Raw genomic sequence first — 18282 nt, 5'->3', positions numbered from 1 at the left:
GGTTGGGCGAGAAGCTACTATAAAGACGACCAATATGGACTCAGAGTTGACTCAATGCTGCTAGCGCTGGTTTACGTGTAGTTAATGTAGCACGGGGAAAATGTCATAGAAAACGATATTCTGATTGGCGATTTTGTCACATGATATTTAACTAGTCATAGAACGCAGTGTACTTTTGCATTGACTGTATATATCCCCCCTTAGTTTTTAAATAGAGTTCAGCCGAGAAAATCTCCGTTTTGTCGAAATCAGTTGCTTAAGCTGTGCATTAGTATCCACGGTTGCTTGGCTAATAGAAAAATAGACAACATTACATCATAAAGTGATTCGAGATTTCAAATATCAAAAGGGGTTGAATAATAATCACGGGGTTAGGAAAGACTAGGAGTATGAAAATAATTTACAGGTTAGAATTATGAGAGATAATTGTCCATTCGAAAAACGTAAAGGTTATAATAACAATTGAATAATAATAATAATAACAATAAAGGATAATAATATCTGGTTACGGTTTAAAACTAAGAAACAAGACTAAAACATACTGCATGAAGGAATTAGAGCCAAGGAAGGATGAGAGGTTGGAAATGTCGTTTTTGCGTTTTCTGTAGATTGTTTTGAAGGAAAACTCATTTAAACCAACGTGCCCAGATTTGATCAGATATTCTAGTATTGAACCGGCGATCGTTTTACATTCTCTTTTTTAAAGCTACAGCTTAAGTAAATGATTTCGTCGAAAAGAAAATTCTCTTCGCTGAATTCTCTTTATTTTAATTCAGTAACACTATGGGTTACTTTAGTATATAATCGATTATAATATGGTCTAAGTTTGATGTGATTTTGGTTACTGTGATTTAAATGTGAATTGGGGACTTGTTTGGAGACGTGTTTTTGGGAGTCAATAAATCTTCATTAACCAGTCTTTGCGTGTTCGCACTTTGCGTCGTGGAAATTGTGGCGGTTCCCGTCTACAGGTATATGGAATAGGCTTGAGGAATTACAATAGTTTCCAATTTACATGTAAAAGCAGTAAGACAGTAGACTCAACAGAGTCGATATGTACATAACGACAACAACTTCTCAGATATAACATTTCGTTACTCAGTTATAACAGAGACGAATTTCGAATACATTTCATAGCTCAGCATTGGTACCTCATTCTTGGTGTCATTGTAAGCTTGGTTAGAGAAAAGATGTAGAAATTAGTTTATGACAATTCAAGAAACGAAAAAATGTAACTACAAATAAAACTGCAGTTAACGTTTTAGGTTTTTTTTAATCACAAGATTCATCTAAATTTATTAATATTTGAATGATCTGCCGTTCTAATGACTACCTCATCTATCTATTCATTCCAGCTGTACCCGGTAAACCATCAAGACCTGAAATTCAGAATATTACAGAAACAACTATTGGTTTAGCCTGGAAAACACCATATGATGATGGAGGAGATTCAGTAAAAAAATATGTTGTTCAATATAAAGTAAGTTTGGCATATATAATAAACAAGGTTACTGAAGTTTAGATATTTTGTCTCGATAATTTAGTGTCCAATGAAGAAGCAATCAATGTCTATGACAGTCCATTGATTAGCTGTAGATATACAAGTGTTTTATTACCTTCGTTATAGTAATGAAAACCATTTTTTACTAAAACTCAATAACAGTGCCTCAGAAATGTACAAGCTTATGAAGTTTCTATTTGTAACTGTACGACTCTATATTTGAAGCTTTTGCATTAAGAAAACATGAAATTTACTCTTGATAAAAATTTCCACCCTCAAGAAAATAGCTCACAAAATTTTCCATTTCACATAATTTTGCTATACACATGTTAATGTAGTTACTATCAGTAAGACATGCTGTTACAATCTCGTGGGAAATCATCATTATTAATGAAATTACAACCTTCTTGGGGGGGGAGTGATGTCTGAGTTACAAAGATTATTGCTGACATATTTAAGCCCCATTCGTCGGTTTTCAATAAGATGAACTTATCTCTAATGTCTAAAGTATATTTCTACACTCTGATACATTCCATCATCCTTGACTTCTGGTTTGATTGGCTTTAGGATCGCTGTATTAGAACAGGTTTCGAACAGTAGCGTAAACAAAAACACTGCATATCCGTGAAATCTTCACTACCATATATCTATATATTATATTCAAGTAATTTCAAGTTAATCGCACAGATTCGCTTATTCCAATAACAATTGTAATGATTCATTTCTTAATAACTAACAGATGATGAGTTCTGATACATAAGAAATCGTTTCTGACCGTATATAAGGTTACTTAGGATTATTTCATTTATTTAAAGGGAAAAAATTGTTAGTGAATGGTGCAAAATTTGTTATTTACTCATGATTAGCATCGAGTAAATTCCACGTTGTAGGATCTGATATTCGAATCAATATTAATCGCTAATCGTTTGGTCAGACTTTATCATAGTTGATACTGGTAAGTACATATAACAAATATAAAACTATTGGGGAAGAGTGATGTTTGCTACAAATCCAGCTTCATTTCATTTTAAAGACCGGGTAAAGATTCCCTAAACGGAGTTGTGGATGCGCACTACTGAGGAGTTCCATACTAGGGCGAAATGACCGTACGGAGATTCCTGGTTGTCACGGATGGTCTAACTTAGATCTGTTCAGGATTTCAATCAGATTCACTATGTTATTACTACTTATAGTAAGAACCAGCTCACAAACAACACTTTTCAGAAGATATAAATTATTAGTTTATACGATCAATAAACAAACAAAAAAAGAACAATATCTTTTATGATCTGTAATATGCTGGTTGGTACTGATTGTTAAAGTCTTGTTTATGACTATCAAGTTTTACGTAATCTAAATGTTTAGATACACGATTACCAAAGTAATAGGACGTTTTTGTAGAATATTGATTTATGGACTGTATATGTACACTAAACAAGTATAAGGATACTAAGAGTGTAGTACATTTATTTTTATTCATTTTATTTTCATATTTCTATATTTTGCAATGTTATTACCTAGACTACATCATCAAGTGAATGGAAAACAGTTAGTGAAATGCCAGTTGATCTGGAATTTACTGTAGCTCATTTACAATCAGATGAACAATATGAGTTTCGTGTAGCAGCTATCAATTCAGCTGGTCAAGGACCATGGTCTGATACATCGGAACCATGTAATCCAGCTAAAGCGATCGGTAAGTATATAAATATGTTTATTTACCGACTACGGTTGATGAGGTTATGAATTTTCATCGACTTAGATAGTTGGGCCACGTGTTACGCATGCCTGAACACCAATTATCTCGGCGCGCAATGCTGACTAGTATTGGACACGGTTGGAAGAACGTTAGGGGCGGTCAAACCAAAACATAGCATCAGTCCTTGAAGTCACTAACTTCTGGTCTGAGCCATGTTGGTAGATGCAGATTAATTGGTTGGGGATCGCAAGACGATAGCAACCGATGGTTAGAGACCCTGAATAACATGGCTCAAAATCGTTTGCAATGGCGCAGGTGCATCCACTCTTTGTGTCCTCACAAATTCTGATCTTCTGAATTCTTCATGTCCCTTATTTCCTTTCCAAATTTATTTCACTGTATTATAACACCTTCAAACCCTAATCTTTCGAATTACTGCTTATACTCTTACTACCTCTACCACTACGGGATTTGAATCGACAACCGCATCTCTGTACTAGTGTGGTATGGCAACTCGAACTGATGTACGTACGTACGAAGTTCTACGTTGTTGATTGACTGACTGACTTGGTTGAGGTCTGCGCTACTATCGTAACCAGTGGTTAGAGACTCTGAATGATATGGCTCAGAATCGATCACAAAGGCGTGGGTGTATACACTCTTTGTCTTTCCTTAAACTGTGAGGTTAAAATTACTTCATATCTTCCTTTCTATGAACTAATTCTTTCTCCGCGTATTATATCCTTATTTACAATCTTTCTTTTATATATTACCACCACTGAATTAATTACATCTATGAATTCGTTGTTCATCTTGTGCTAATGAGGTATGGCAACTTGGACCGATGCATATATGTGCCTGGTCCTACATTGTAGCTAACTGACTAACTGAGTTTACAAGCTTCCTATATGCATTGTCTAATAGTTGAATTCAGATCATGTATTAAGCTGCAATTCAAAAAACGTAACCTGGAAACGTTCATTTCCTAATTTTGTTAATAATGCTACAACTAATATATATATATATATATATATATATATATATATATATATATATAAGTTACTCGGTGTAGACTTGAATATATTACGTAACACATCACCAATCAAAAAACGAACTAATTGACTAGATCCAATGATGAATAAAGCAGTACGAACAGTCTAGAGTCAACTCTGAATTTTCATTTGTTCACTGAAATAGTAAATTCTCGTCTAACCTAGTCGGTTCAGTTGAGAACACTAATATCAACCTCCATTATATATTCCAGGCATACTTGGTTTATATACAAACAAATCAGACTGCATCATACCATAAAATAAAAAATAACAATTATACAAGATCTGGTCAAAAAGTAGCTGTGAGTGTGAGATAAATAGAGAATAACTTAAAACTGGTAAATCATATAATAATAGTCAAATGGAAGCTTAAAATGAAAGGAATATGAATATACATATAACATAATTACTCAATAACTATACAATAAGAATATATATAATAATAGTCCATAAATAGATCCTAGCCGTTACCATTCACTTATCCTTCGTCCATATATGTTAGATATATTTTCATATACTTTAACAAAGCTATTTTTTCTTTAAATTATTAACTATAAACGAAGAATATTTGAGCGAACAATTGTTTTCAATAACTTCATCATCAAGCTCTACAGTTATAAGTTCATAATTATAATATTTTACAAAGGCCAAAAATAAGGCATGTTTTAATGAGTTTGACAATGTTATGTGTTATAAATGGTAAACGTTTGCATCTGTTACAATAAATACACTTTAAAATTGTATTATTTGCAAATTAGAAAGGTCATTCAATAAAGGTCAGAATGATTTGGAGTAAAGTGTCCAGTCTCAATCACAGAATCAAGTTATTATGTTCTGAAGACAGTGTGGATGGCGAAATAGATATACTAAAGAACACATTACGAAATAATGGCTATCCAGATAGTTTTGTTAAAAAATACGTCGTAGAAAACACTTAAAAAAGAAGAAACTGTGACACAGTCAGTAAAAAACCCTATATCTGAGACTAGACTTTAAAGGGGACGTAGTGGGTGATATTTTAACACGTCGACTCAAAGGATCTGTCGAAAGGACGTTTTACGCCGCCAAGCTACACATAATTTTCTCAACTAAACCAGTACTCACACAACTAATCAAGGATAGGTTACCGAAGATGGGCTCCTCCATGTGTGTATACCAATTCAACTGCTCCTGTGGAGCTAGTTACATAGGCCGTACTCAGAGGGCTTTATCCTTGTGTGTTCGTGAACATGTACCAGCATGGTTGGGAAAAGGAGTCACCAAATCGATTAACAGCACCATTCTTTCTCACTTGGTAGATAGTGAACATCATATCAAAATAGATGAAGCTTTCTCTGTTTTATACCAAGTTCCAAAATATCTACCTCAAGGAGCTAGATTACGACTGCTTTACACAGCCGAAGCCATCTGGATCAACTCCAAAAGACCTAATTTATGCATCCAGAAAAAATATATCCAGCCTCTATGTTTACCCTGGCCTACGACTGGATCACCGAATACCGAGACTGAATATTATAAACCTCTTACCCCTTCCTTCCTTCATTTTATTTATTTTCCTTATTATCATTATTTGTCATTATCTATATCTTAATCTTCATATCCATCATTCCCAATTTGTTGACCGTAATTACCTTGATAACACCCCCTTATTACATATTCTATTCACACAACAATATTATTATTATCTCAGTTGAAAAAAATTATTTTTTTTGCATTTTCAATTTTGCAATAGTACTATTATCTTATTGTGACTGAACAATTTACTGACCTTTATTGAATGACCTTTCTAATTTGCAAATAATACAATTTTAAAGTATATTTATTGTAACAGATGCAAACGTTTACCATTTATAACACATAACATTGTCAAACTCATTAAAACATGCCTTATTTTTGGCCTTTGTAAAATATTATAATTATGGACTTATAACTGTAGAGCCTAATGATGAAGTTATTGAAAACAATTGTTCGCTCAAATATTCTTCGTTTTTGAATATTCTATGGGGATTTTTAAACTATTAACTATAATCTTAATATTTTATGAATATATTGAATTTTAGAATCTTCTAAACCTTCATTAGTCAATCCTTTAATTAATGTAACAGTATTGGTTGGTCAATCAGTCGAATTAAATTGTGATTTTAAATTAGGTGAACCAAAAGGAAATGTTACTTGGTAAGTTTATAATTCAATATCAATTTTAATAGTTGAAATCATGAATTAATTAAAGCTAAACCATCATGGAAAACCTGGAAGCACTGGACGGCCGTTCCATCCTATTGTGGGACTCCTCAGCAGTGCTCATCCACGGTCCTGCCTCCAACCCAGTACCTATCAGTCTCGCGCGCGAACGTTTAACCTCTAGACCACTGAGCCGGCCGGCCGGTGTTAATGTCTAACTTAAACTAATCCAAGAAACTGACCGACACGTCCACCATTGTTTTCAATAAGTTACTATCTCACAGCAGACCTGGTTGAACTCCACTGGTCACTGCTTCGAATCTCGCTAGACGGGATCGTGGATGTGCACTGCTGTGGAGTCCCACAGTATGACGAAACGGCCGTCCAGTGCTTCCAGGTTTTCCATGTTGGTCTACCTTCAATTAAATCATGATCTCAACTAATAACATTACTATAATATCCATAGAACCCCCTCTGATATTAATTCAATATTAATCATATACATTCATGTTCATTATAATACAACTTGATAACTATAGCCAAGTTGATAATACAACTAGACTATATGTCACATATTATTATTGTTATTATTATTATTCAACAGTTTTGATAAGATTAGATAAAATAAGAAGATGAAGTTTGGTACAACTATGTAGTATATATTGAAAGTAATTAATTGACTTACTAAGACTTTTATATATGATAAATGAAAGATCAACTTGACCAAAGAAAGAGAAAAAGCTAAAATAACATAAAAAACAATATGAATCAAAACATTGGACAATAAATCAGTATTACCAGAATAGGTTTATTGTAAGTAAAAATTGTATTTGAATACATATGGAATGTTTTAACTTTCGTATGGGTGGATGATGGCTAACAGCGAAATCCAGTTTGACGCGCGTTTTGTCTTGTTTTGGACTCATCAGCTGGATGTACGTGCATCATACAGTTGATGTTCACTCCGGAACTCGAAACCAGTACTGTTCTCTTCAAACTACATCGCGTTATCTACTTAGATAATGAGTCCTGATGACCACTTGCTTGTGCAATGAGATGAAGTTTAAACTCACATAGTATCGTTTGCTTGTATCTTCCCAGTGTTGTTTTAGAAATGCAACTGATCAGTCTCATATTGGCATATGTGCATCGTGTGCGTATCGCTTTGATATTGCCTTCAGTCACAAGCATTCTAAGCAAAGATGGATAGTGGCTAGCAATGGAATCCAGTTTAACTCGCGTTTCGTCCTATATCGAGGCAGTCCGCACAAGACGCACATGTACCAACAAGAGACTGATCAACTGTAGTCCTAAAACAACAATGGGAAGATACAGGTAAACAATACCATATGAATTTTTGTATGGGCGTTTTCAGCAAACCTAGTTCTTTATCTTATACAACTTTTATATATGAGTACAAAAAGGCTGAGTTGGGCTCACTCTTATGAGCTGTTTCAATTGTGATTGATAATGAAAAAAGTTGAATGTTTATTATCCGTTGCAGCCATCTTGGCACATAGTCAACCAACTTCATATTTAAATCACGATTACTTCGCCTTATGTGTGCATGTGTCCTCAAAAACACGAAAACTAATAAACAAATTAGGAAATAATGCAGTTGTTTACATGCTGTTTAGGGTTTTTTGAGAAATATGGACACGTTTCGTAGGTGCCAGAAACATAGTAGGCCTCAAAATTCTGTGGCCTTTCCATCGGCTTATGAATTTAGTTGCAAATCTATTATCCACTAATGTTTTGTTTAACAGCTTCTCCTCACCTTCAAAAGTTTTATTTATACAGACACAGTCAATCCTGTAGAACAGAACCTTTATGAAATGTCGTTTGTATTGAAATGGACAATAAATAGGAGAACTAAAGTATTACTCTATCTATGTAGGCTGTCTATAAATAGATTGGCTGGTTAAATCATCTCTTCGACTGATAAGTATATTTAAGAAATGAAGCTGGTTGTTCTTCTCCCTGTTACATGAAAGACTAATGTGATTGTTAACAAGTTTGAAACGAAGAAGAATCAGAGTAGATGTTACTACAATTTACAAAGTTGGTTAGGTTAGATATATTATTTATGTTTTTATTCACTCACCAGTCTGTATAAAATCGTTAAACACTTAACTTGACATTGATGAATGACATTTCTGGAATGGTAGATGCATTGATATATATATGCCATGAAGTGATCGGGCTTTAAAATACTGATCATTGGATTCAAATATTTACTTTTTTTATACTTCATTAAAATTATGAACCGATCACAGGTAGACTAGCATTGAAAGCCTATATGCCCTGGATGGCTGTTTCGCCCTAGTATAGAACTCCTCAGCAGTGTGCATCCGCGACCTCGCAAGCGGGAGTCGAACACAGGACCTTCATGTGAGAACTGTTTGTGTTGTGATAGCCTCTCTACAAAAAGCAAATGAATTGAACATAAAAATCATGTCACTGTTCCACAGTATCAAAATATAAATATCTAAATAGATGAAAATAAACAAAATATTGTTCACAGTATTTAATAGATTATCACTTCTTTTTTAGGTTTAAAGACGGTAAACCAATAAGAAGTCAAGTCAAGTATTCAACAAGTCCAGCATGGGAACGCAGGGCTAATTTAAAAATAAATCGTACTAAATTAGAAGATGCTGGTGTATTTAGTTGTGTAGCAGAGAATCCATCGGGTAAAGTTGAAACAACATGTCGTGTAATTGTAGCTCAAAAACCTATTTTAAATCTTGAATTAGACAAATCTGTATCAAGTAATGTAACTGGAATTTTAAGTAAATCAGATCACTTAACTGGTCGAGTCGGTGGCTGTTTAGCACTGAAAGCTACTTGTGAAGCTTTTCCAGATTGTGAAGCTATAGTATGGTTTATCAACGGAAAACAAATTGATTCAAGTTTAGATTCAGAATTATTATCTCGTGTAATAATTAATGATACACATACAAGTCGAATTTTAAATGTACCTAAACCTCAAGTTTCCATACTAACTATCAGTAATCTACATCTTTCGGATGCTGGTGAATATGGATGCAGTTCAGTAAATGAGGTAGGAACTGCTCAATCTGCTATAAAATTAATTTTAAACGATCGTCCACAACCACCAATGTCTATTGAAGTAACTGAAACTCGTGGTCAAGATTGGATAGAGGTTAAATGGGAAAGACCATCAAGTGATGGTGGTTCAAAATTAACACGATATATTATTGAACGTCGTGTTATTGCTACTTCTACTTCTAGAGATCAACCTACATCAATTCATGAAACAAATTGGTCTAATGTTGGTCAAGCTGGACCATATGATGATCATTTACGAATACAAAATTGTAAACCTGGGACAGTTTATTCATTCCGTATTTTTGCTGAGAATGAAATTGGTATAAGTGATCCAACAGAAATTGAATCACCTTATCAAATGAAATTATATACAGGTAAATATTATCAAGTGGTCACTTTATTAAAATGTTTACTTTGGATACAAGAAATAATTGTTGGACCTAACTTTACATAATGATAAATCTATACAGGTTACCGGAATATAAATATGTAATTTGCAAGGGAGTAAAAAAGCTTTTACAAATTTAGTAAGGATACAAGATATCGAAATGAAAACATAGATTAATTCCCTTCGTAGATATAGAGAGGTTCCATAAATTCAGCTGACATGTGTAGGAAGTATATAACAAACAAACTTCATTAACTGTATTAAGTTTCACTTTCTACCACATGTGTATGGATCAGTTTAACTGAGTTATTTGAAGCGTGTCCTCAGTCTTACTCACTGAAACCTCGTGGAAGTTTAGGAATGGATACTATTTATCTTGACGACTATCTGAAAATTGAGTAAATGAGTCATACTGCATCCGGGTTACTTTACTGATACACCGATGAACTTATCAATACACACAAAAGATTACAAAGGAACCAGACATTAATTAAAGGGTATCATGTATGTTATGGTAGAATTTACAGTTTGTTCTAGCAATTAACCTAAAGATACAAAGGAAACTATTACCGGTTTTTGTTTACCTAAAATTGATATAGCCATTTAAGTGGAGACAGATTTGATTATGACTTGAGGTTTCACATAACAACACTTGTTTACCGAGTAATAAACAAGATGAGTGTTAAAAACTGGATTGACATAGATTATCAGTTAGAAGTAGAGTTAGTACACCTCAGACAATTAATTACTTTCATATAATATGTGAATGTATATGTCCTAAAAATAGCAGAATCCAAGGTCGGTCGGATATAATAAAATATTACATACTGCAAGCCAATCGTTATTCAATTGTCTAATCTACGTTTCACACTCCAAGAGTGGATATCAGTTAGTCTTTCTAGAAACTAAAGTCAACTGTATATCCGTATGGTTTTTGTATTCAATATTGATCACGGATCTCAGTTCAGTCAACGTTGTAAACTAAATCGAAGGACAGTTGTTTAATCCGACTAAAGGACTTCTCAGAAGTGTACACCTACTACTTACGTATTTAGGTTATTCACAGTGTACAAGTAAACAATGGTTATTCTACAATTATGCGCAAACACAGTATTTCTGTCATCTGCACCTATCTTAACAAATATTAAAACGGGTTGTTTCTAAGTCTACAAATCCCAGTTTACCTTAATGTAAACAAGAGTTTAATGAATAGTAAATTATTGCACTATGAACAAACAACTGTTAAATACTGCGAAAGTGAATACTTAATGCTTCAAAGATTCCATGGTCCTACCTGGATATTACTTCCTACTGTAAGTAGGTACTTCACTTGTTATTGTTTTTCAACATTTTTTCGTTTTCCTCCTTACTTTTTATGATGATGATTATCCCATTTTTTATTGTTCGGTATATTTTTGTGACATGCGGTGGAGGACGAAAAGCGAATGTCCGGCGCTTTAACCGAGTTGGTGGACACGGATCAGACCCTTAGGTCGAAGTCTCCGGGTGTGGCCCCCTAAGAAAACCACCCGCTTCGCTTTGGGCACCCAGGCAATATCTCAGCCCTCACACAAATCGAATGATTTATGTGGCGCATATCTATTTGGTGCCTCCTTGTACCAATGTTTATGTATTTAAATAAAATAAAAATAAATATATTTTTGTAAGGTTTTTTTTAAGAGAATTTAATTATTCCTTCCTATATAAACATACTTATTTATATATCCTGTAGGAGTCTCAAATCAACAATGAATTTTCTTTACATCGATAATTTCTTTCTTTACTCCCATTTAGATTTACCATTACCCCCGACTCATGTCACAGCAGAACGTTCATCGCCAAGAGAAGCTAAAATTCAATGGCGTCCACCTATTAGTGATGATGGTGATTCTATTCAAGGTTATATGGTTGAATTACGTGAAACAGCAGATCCGAAAGATCAATATACATCAAGATGGACACAAGCTAGTCCGAAATTAATACGATCCGGCACTACCTTAAAAGTTGATGATTTACATCCTGATATGTTTGTTCAATTCAGAGTTCGTGCTCGTAATCTAGTTGGATTTAGCGAACCATCTGAACCATCTGACTGGATTGAGCCTATAGTAAAAAGTAAATTATTCTCACTTTAATTACATCATTTTTTCGGAAAAAAATTTCTTTTTAAGTATGGGGGATTTCTGAAGATGGTAGAATTTTCAGAGTTCGAATTATGAACTAATCTTAGCTAGACCACCATTCAAAATCCCGATTCACTGGACGGCTGTTTCTTCCTAGTATGAGGCTCTTCAGTAGTGCATATCCACGAACCCATGGCTGGGAGTCGAACCTAGGACCTTTGTAACTACTGGTTGAGTAAATTGCTAGCTATGTTTTTCACAATCATTTGTCATAATATTATTTTAAAGGACAGGAAATATTTCTACGCCTTATTACCTGAATAAAGAACTGACAAAAGCTAAAATAATATTTTAGAAGCAATAACTATCCAGAGGAATTCATAGATACGTTCCAATACCATCGGTCAGGTTTCACAGTCTGTAAGTTGGATATATCATACTTCTTAGCTCAACAGTAGTTATTTGATGTGAAGAACAACATATTGCTTAATTAAATAATGATGTGAGTTTGTGATTATGATTAAAGTTAACCATACAATTTCCTTTTCATTCTTTGATTGAGATCGTGAATCGATTGATGTTAGACCACCTTCGAAAACGTGGAAGCACTGGAAGGCGGTTTTAACCTATTGTGGGACACCTCAGCAGTGCGCATCCACGATCCTGCCCGCGGGTTTCGAACCCAGGGCCTTCAGCCAGTCTCCTAACACTAAACGCTTATCTTATTGTAAAGAAATTATGATTTTCGAAACGAATAGTTAAAAAGTACGTATGAAAAGATCATGATTTCTATGTAGCCCGTTCAATCATAGATTAAAAGAAATTATATACCTTTAACTTTCCATCTCAATAGCAATGAAAAGTATACATTTATTATTATTTTGACTTTTTCTAGAACCCCGTGTAAGTATAGATGAATCGACGCGCAAAAAAGATGACACTACGAAATTACCTAAAGACGATAAATCACATTTGGATATTGTACAAGAAATAATTGCACTTAAAGAAGCTAGTCGTCCGAAGAAAATAATTGATAAAGGTTAGTAAAACTTTATTTGCAGTTTTTGTATATTCCTTTAACTTATGTTTAATAAGTTAGATTAATTGAAAAGTTGATTTATAACAAAAAAATATGATGATATTAATCTAAACTCAACAATATCCACTGATAATTATCATGTGCTAACTAGTGACCAGCTTCAAGATAGATTTCCTGAAGCTCTAGTGAGAAGGCATGACCAGTGGATTTCAACCATGTCTGTTGTAAAGCAGTTACTCACTGAAGACAATGGTAGACGCAATATCGTGGATTGGTTGAATTTATACATTAACACCGTTGGATGCCAACTCAGTGGTGCAGAGGTCCTGGGTTCGAATCCCGATTACGGGATCGTGGGTGCGCACTGCTGGGTAGTCCCACAATAGGACGAAACGACTGTCCAGTGTTTCCAGGTTTTGACTGATGGTCTAACAGCGATCCATTCATCATATCGATCTAAACTCAACAATCTCCACAACCCTATACTGATATAAATTAAAAGTAAATCATTCATCTTGTGTTGCATAAAAATTGTGAACATTTCAATTTTAATTGATTTACTGTATGACTAAATAAAATTTTTCATTAGATTTACCATATTACTTTAGTTTTCACTCCTGGAAGCTTTATTCAATAGTAGTATAATTCATATTCTGTATGCCCAGACATAGTGTTCCATTCAATTTAGAATAGTTGAATGTCTTTAGAAATAGTTTGTTAGCAGTATTTAAAAAAAGAATTAGTTTCATATACCTTTTTTCTAATATTATATTCTAGATGCACCTCGAATACAGCTTATTAATGAAGATACTTATCGTTTAAGACCAGGAAATAATTTACGTGTCGGTGTACATCTTGATTCTGTTTCCAAAGCTAATGTAGAACTTTTAACAGCAAGTGGCCAACCATTACTTGGGAATGCACTTGGAAGAACTCGTATAGAACAATTTGGAGATGATTTCTATGTGAATTTACGTAACATTAATCTGTCTGATGCAGGTACTTATTGTATAAAAGCAATAAATACAGCAGGTGAAAGTAACCAATTAATCCATTTAATTGTTCTCACTGAACCACTTCCACCGAAATCTCCATTAATAGCTAAAGTAATTGAAAGTCCTAAAGGACACTCTGAAGGTGCAACAGTTGAATTAACATGGGGACCATCACCATTACGTGATGGTGAATCACCAGAACTTACTTCACCAGTATTAGGATATTGCATTGAACGACGTGAAGGTCAACGTCGACAACAATTTAATTATCCTATTCGTTTGGTTGGTTCAGATAAATTATCTGTAAAAATACCAGATTTGAAACCAGGAATTGAATATGTATTTCGTGTCAGTTCATATAATGATGTAGGACCAAGTGAACCAACTTATTCAGAACCACTTATCATTAAATCTCCATATGGTAAGCAAAAACATTAAACAATATTATTTTAATTAATAGTTCAATTAAATAACATTTTTATCAAATTGTTTTACTGTTCACCATAATAAAACATTAAACATTTTTGAATTATTGAAGGTTAACATGTCTAAAAATTCATTGAAACAAATTATTTCGAAAACGTTGAAGTCACTAAACTCACTATCAGGACTTAGTAACTATGTGGATAACGCGATGTCGTTAGAAGCGAATGGCACTGGGTTCGAGTTCCAGAGTGAATATCAACTATGGGATGCAGGTATATCCATCTGACGAGTCCCAAACAAGACGAAACGCGCATCAAACTTGGTTTCATTGCTAGCTAATATTTGTCTTTGCTTATAATCACTGTCATACCACCTTATCTACATATAATGTGAAATGAATTCAGTATTTAACGAACAGTTCTACAAGATTTACTTTAAAAAGCATTCTCTGAGTGTATACAGAAAAAAGTCAAGTATGGAATATAGAACTACAATAAAGCACAACTATGGTTACTGATATTCACAAAAGTAACCTTTTAAAGTCGATCAACTCATATGGTATACATTCTTAAATGAAAATTGTAATTCATCAATGAACACGTACACATATATTGATAGTCAGTGACTGGAATTGTGTAGATTCTTATCTGCATGAACTAACAATCTGACAGTTCAAAAATGTCTGATAGAGATACTGTGGATAATTACTGTAGGCTTTATATGGTTAACTGTTTAGTCTTTTACTTTGTTATCTGTTTAGATAGAAATACTCCAACATTGTTATTGATATTGCTACGTCCATTATTATTATTACTATTTTATAGATACTTTTGAAATAAGTTTAGATTCTCTCAATTATACTAGTGTGAAGCATACAATCCGAGAGTGAACTATGAAATAATCCAATCACCTATACAATGGTTACGCACTTTACTCGATATCCATTTCATTATCTTATCGCTCATATGTTAAACTAATTCAATACCTTAAATACCTCATCAAACTAACTGACATGTATATGATTGACTAATACAGAGGGTAAGAAAATAGATGACAAAATATATAGGGTTGTAGAGATTGGTGAGTTTCATTGATGGGTTTATGATTTCAACATACATAATTATCTGTCCGCGTTCATCAGCCAATCGCAGCTTAGTACGATCAGACACAAATCACTTACCTCGTAATAATTGGATTTTATGTTATCAATATTTTGGCTTCTTACTGTTTATTTTTCAAAACATACGAATTCGTATAAAACATAATAGTTTTGTTACCATTCTACTTTTTCTAAAATCATTTTCTACTGAGTATACCAAATGATTCTTGCAATTTATAATACCACCAACATTTTAAACTAGTGATATTACTTTCAGTTGATTAAAAAATCTCTATTCTTTTTTCAATGTTTTGGTCAAGGTGTTCCTGATGCACCTAAAGGTCCTTTAGTTTGTTCTGATCTAACGGATTCCTCATTGAAACTTACTTGGTTACCACCTGAAGACAATGGTGGTCTACCTGTGAAAAGATATTATATTGAAATGAAAGATGTTGGTAATCCTGCTGGATGGATACCTTTGGGTATTGTATCAGCAGATTCTACTTCTTATCTGGTTAGTGGATTACAGCAAGGATTCGCTTATCGATTTCGCGTGCGGGTTGCTAATGATGAAGGGCTTAGTGACTGGTTAGAAACAGACAAATCTATATCTTTTCGTCGCCCAGTTACAAAACCATCTCAGCCTGAGGGACCTTTACGAATGCTGCCAGATGGAGATAGAGCCGTCCGTTTAACTTGGAATGCTCCGCTAGACGACGGTGGATCTCCGATTAAAGATTTCATAGTTGAATTATGCCTCGATAGATCAGGAGAACATTGGCAACCTATTGGTGAAGTGCGTGGATTAAACAAACGAATTGAAAATCTTATTCCAGATGGCATTTATAGTTTTCGCGTCAGTGCTCGTAATGAAGACGATAAAGTCGGTCCACCTCTCTATTCAGAAATCTACAAACCAGGTGCGCCTATGACACCACCTGGCCAACCGGTTGGTCCACTAAAAGCCACATGTATCGGAATCGGTCAAGTGAAATTGGAATGGAAACCTCCAATAGTCGGTGGTCAAAGTGGTTGTGGAGTTCCTGATGAGTATTTAATTGAACGCTATGAACAAAAGAAAGCACGTTGGGCGTACGTAACTCGTCAAAGTGCTTCAACTGGGACAACTGTAGTAGTAAGTAATAATTCGATTTAATAACTATATAGTTCAAATCATTAACTTCGAAACCCTTATTAATTTAATCGTAACTACCTTTTATCTAGGTCTCTAACTTGCAGCCGGGTTCCGAATGCCAGTTTCGTGTACGGGCTGAAAATAGAGCAGGGTCTGGTCCTTTCCTCGAATCTGATCGTCCAATCACAGTCATTAGTCCATTTAATCCACCTGATCCACCTCAAGGTCCAATTAATATATCAGAAGTTCAAATGGGTGCTAGTCGAGCGGACTGTTCGGCTCGTATTTCTTGGAGACCTCCGTTAGATACAGGTGGCTTACCACTTATTCGTTATGTGCTACAAATGCGTTATGCTAATACTCCAGGTTGGCATAGAGTGACGGGGCTTCAACGAACAATTAGTACGGATGAAATAAGTGATAAATTAGACACTGCAAAAATAGATTTGGCTACTACTTCACTTGTAACTGGTTTAATGCAAGGTCAACGCTATATTTTCCGAGTTGCTGCTGTTAATGAAGTCGGAACAGGTGCATTTTTAGAATCCGAAACATTTGAAATGCCTGAAGATGATAGTAAGTTGAAGTGGCTTGTTTTTGTCTGTTAAAAAAAGCATGAATGCATATTATCACTGTACAGATATTTGGAGTATTGATTCAACCACCATAGTTATTAGTAGTATACTATTTTTCTTTAGATTCCCGAATATGGAAGTATTTTTTTGATGTGAACATATTTTGTTAGGGATTTAAACACCTCCATTAGTGATGATTTGGCTTTACTGTCTTTAGTCCCTGCTCACCAATCAAATGACTTGTATACTTCATTGTATCAATTAAATCATGTAAAACTCGGCTTTTGATTGTAGGAAACGCCTGTAGTGGTAAATAAATTCCCAGAATGAATAATTCTGTAGGTCTTCAACTTTGATGCCGTCTCCCCCACTTTGACTAGACACACCCGTGGCTAACTGCACTTGTCCAGGCACCCGCATTCGATGACGTTTAGGTACACCGTGTTGCGTATCTTGTACGACTAGTCATCTAAGGCTACACATACTTCGACAAATCGACCATTTCCAAAATATATCTTCAGAACTCGTTATCCATGACATCTGGTTTGACTGACTTCAGGACCCTCGTACAAGAAGTTTCAGGCAGCAACGTTGTTAATCACTGTACATCTGTGACACCTTTACACCAATCGATCGCCAGCATATTATCATGAGTATCCCCGAATCCTTGGAAAGACCATTACTAATATCAGGTATAAAGTACTCTTAAATGTGATAAAACAGTTGATTTTGGCGAATTTTATTGACTGACAGGACTACGACATAATTTACTGATCGCAACCACCATTTACCTTGTCACGTTAGCCCGTTTGATTTAAGATTAAGTTACAAAAACGCTAGTTGCAGCCAAACTGAAATATAACTAGTCAATAAATTCGTTGATAATTGGTCTACGCAGCGACGGAAGTTGCACGTTCCCTGTTTCAGAGTTCACAAGATAACCGTTATTTTTGGCTATCGAATTTTCGATGACATGGCACAAAACGTAAATAAATGC

The 18282-nt window shown here is 34.5% G+C and overlaps 1 protein-coding gene across 1 annotated transcript in view; it reads left to right on the top strand.

Annotated features, from left to right (window-relative positions):
* MS3_00002673 (uncharacterized protein) overlaps positions 1-18282 on the top strand; it is a 252496-nt gene that overhangs the window by 184774 nt on the left and 49440 nt on the right. The window contains exons 83-91 of the mRNA XM_051210282.1: positions 1356-1480; positions 3023-3197; positions 6313-6427; positions 8987-9879; positions 11688-12008; positions 12912-13055; positions 13833-14471; positions 15896-16710; positions 16800-17286. Of these exons, the coding sequence (XP_051070256.1) occupies positions 1356-1480; positions 3023-3197; positions 6313-6427; positions 8987-9879; positions 11688-12008; positions 12912-13055; positions 13833-14471; positions 15896-16710; positions 16800-17286 (3714 nt within the window). The remainder of the gene's footprint in view (positions 1-1355; positions 1481-3022; positions 3198-6312; positions 6428-8986; positions 9880-11687; positions 12009-12911; positions 13056-13832; positions 14472-15895; positions 16711-16799; positions 17287-18282) is intronic.

The sequence above is a fragment of the Schistosoma haematobium genome, chromosome ZW (assembly GCF_000699445.3).
Source record: "Schistosoma haematobium chromosome ZW, whole genome shotgun sequence".
Lineage (NCBI taxonomy): Eukaryota > Metazoa > Platyhelminthes > Trematoda > Strigeidida > Schistosomatidae > Schistosoma > Schistosoma haematobium.
This window is presented reverse-complemented; position numbering and strand designations above follow the sequence as displayed.